This window comes from Limulus polyphemus, unplaced genomic scaffold (genome assembly GCF_000517525.1).
Source record: "Limulus polyphemus unplaced genomic scaffold, Limulus_polyphemus-2.1.2 Scaffold3274, whole genome shotgun sequence".
NCBI lineage: Eukaryota > Metazoa > Arthropoda > Merostomata > Xiphosura > Limulidae > Limulus > Limulus polyphemus.
The window spans coordinates 97,653-100,550 of NW_013668884.1; the positions used below are offsets into that span (position 1 = coordinate 97,653).

General features: G+C 34.2%; 1 protein-coding gene across 1 annotated transcript in view; it reads right to left on the reverse strand.

The window, feature by feature from the left end:
- The window catches only part of LOC106469047 (glutamate receptor ionotropic, kainate 2-like), a gene marked incomplete at its 5' end in the record, with an annotated part of 64,754 nt that overhangs the window by 18,077 nt on the left and 43,779 nt on the right, over positions 1–2,898 (reverse strand). Inside the window, one exon of the mRNA XM_022397440.1 lies at positions 1,528–1,650. Within this exon, the coding sequence (XP_022253148.1) occupies positions 1,528–1,650 (123 nt within the window). The remainder of the gene's footprint in view (positions 1–1,527; positions 1,651–2,898) is intronic.

Below are 2,898 nucleotides of genomic sequence, written 5' to 3' on the forward strand. Positions count from 1 at the left end.
CTTAATCTGCCTTTTACAGAAGGGGCACAAGAAGTGTGTAACCTTAATCGGTCTTTTACAGAAGGGGCAGAAGAAGTGTGTAACCTTAATCTGCCTTTTACAGAAGGGGCAGAAGAAGTGTGTAACCTTAATCGGCCTTTTACAGAAGGGACAGAGGAAGTGTGTAACCTTAATCCCAAGTCAGGGTACCTTTTCTTTAACATACCAATAAACAATATTCAGTATATATATATATAATCCCAAGTCAGGGTACCCTTTCTTTAACATACCAATAAACAATATTCAGTATATATATATATTTCTAAAAAAGGTCCGTTTCAATTCCTTATACGTATGCGTGTGTATTAATACTGAAACATCCGGAATCAGAAAGATACAATACTCTATAACTGGGAATCATTCCCATCTTGCCCCTGGAGAAGAAAAGATCGTCTTTCGAAACCGCTCGGGTTATAGGGTATCGCATTTTTGTGTTAAATTGATTTATTGAACTTACGTGTTTTTTCTAACATCCCGAATCTTGATGCTCTGAAATCATATTTTAACAAGTGTTGGAGTATAGCTTGAAAGCCTAAGTATTTAAATAAGATATAATTCAAAACGTATCAAGGCCCTAAGGAGCGCCACCTATAGGAGCTGGTATATAACTAAATGGATATATAAACACCAGTTCTATTATAAATTCAGCCTGGCTTTTTCTTTCCTTTTTAGCATCAGCAGTAAGAAAAAAAAATACTGTATTTGTAGCAGAACATAGGAGCTGGCCAAAAAATAACAGGGCTCTTGAATATGTATAGAAGAAATGTATTTTCTCGCAGCAGTTTCTATAAATATCACACACTTAACTGAAAATGGAATAAGTTAGTTCAAATAAACCTATATCATCCTTACAATTGCTCGTGCCACCGTTTCTGTATTCCTCCAAAGAAGAAACGTTTTTTTTTTTTAACGCATCAAAGTCCTGTTACTTCTGGACCACCCTCTATATATAAATAAAACCAATGAATATATAGAACGTAGCTAAGTAAGCAAGAAGTTAACTCGCTTTTTATAGGGGAGGTGGGAATGCTGCGTTTCTAAAACTTTGATCACATAATCTGAAACTGGTTCATGTAAAAAAAAGATAAATGTTTCGTTTAGGTCACGAATAAATATCTAAAATAAGAATAAAACCACAGCGTTAGCGAAACATCAAGTTAAAATGAAAATTCGAGTTTTTTTTTGTTTATTCAAACGACTGTTTGTTTTAGAGATACATCTGACACAATAACGTAAGAGCCGGATCTTGCTTTAGTTTCACCGTTGTTAATTATACTATCTTCAAACTTGCATTGTTGTTCTGCCGAAGCCAAACAATCATTTTGTGAATATTAACAGATATGCTTTATGTTTGTTCTACATTATTCTCATGTTTTTAAACTTCTAATGGGATACTTAGTGCATATTAATACTTTTCTTGTTTTACGCGTTGTATGTTTATCATGCCATAGTGTCATTTATGAGCAACAGATGGCGCTGTAGTCAAACACTCACGATGATGGTAGAAACTCGAAGAGTCCTGTTCTTCAGGGTTTGCTTGACTTCCTGAATATAAGTTACTGTGTAGTTCCTAGTGAATACTATTCCATCTTGTGGGTTCCAGAACGCAGCCTAAAGAGAGAATAACAAAATACTGCATCCGTATGGTTATCAATTTTAATCTATTTATCTACCAGTCTATGAATTATTTTATCTGTCTGTTTGCTAAAACTACTTTGAAGAAGAGTGAACAAAGTTTTACTGCAGAATTCTCAAAACCATTAATAAGGTTACAGCAAGGTTTTACTGTAAACTTCTCTAAACCATTAATAAGGTTACAGCAAGGTTTTACGGCAGAATTCTCTAAACCATTAATAAGGTTACAGCAAGGTTTTACTGTAGAATTATCTAAACCATTAATAAGGTTACAGCAAGGTTTTAGTGCAGAATTATCTAAACCATTAATAAGGTTACAGCAAGGTTTTACTGCAGAATTATCTAAACCATTAATAAGGTTACAGCAAGGTTTTACTGCAGAATTATCTAAACCATTAACAAGGTTACAGCAAGGTTTTACTGTAAACTTCTCTAAACCATTAATAAGGTTACAGCAAGGTTTTACTGCAGAATTATCTAAACCATTAACAAGGTTACAGCAAGGTTTTACTGTAAACTTCTCTAAACCATTAACAAGGTTACAGCAAGGTTTTACTGTAGAATTATCTAAACCATTAATAAGGTTACAGCAAGGTTTAACTGCAGAATTATCTAAACCATTAATAATAACTTTTAAATGATGTTCTACTGTAAAATACTTAAAATCATTAACAAACTTTAAACAACGCCTTGCTATAGAATGTTCAAAACTATTAATAACATCAGAACAAAACTGATGTCGAATTTTTATAAGCGTTAATAAAATCAAAACAATACTTTGATGTAAAATGTTGAAAATGGCAAAGGTTTTGTTCTGTGGTACGGCTGGCGAGCCATATTGGAATCCGTGTGATATCACAAAATATTCAATCCTTTTAAAGCTGTGGGTGCGCGATAAGAGTAACAGTCAGTAAAATGTTTAAAATGGCAAAGGTTTTGTTCTGTGGTACGGCTGGCGAGCCATATTGGAATCCGTGTGATATCACAAAATATTCAATCCTTTTAAAGCTGTGGGTGCGCGATAAGAGTAACAGTCAGTAAAATGTTGAAAATGGCAAAGGTTTTGTTCTGTGGTACGGCTGGCGAGCCATATTGGAATCCGTGTGATATCACAAAATATTCAATCCTTTTAAAGCTGTGGGTGCGCGATAAGAGTAACAGTCAGTAAAATGTTGAAAATGGCAAAGGTTTTGTTCTGTGGTACGGCTGGCGAGCCATATTGGA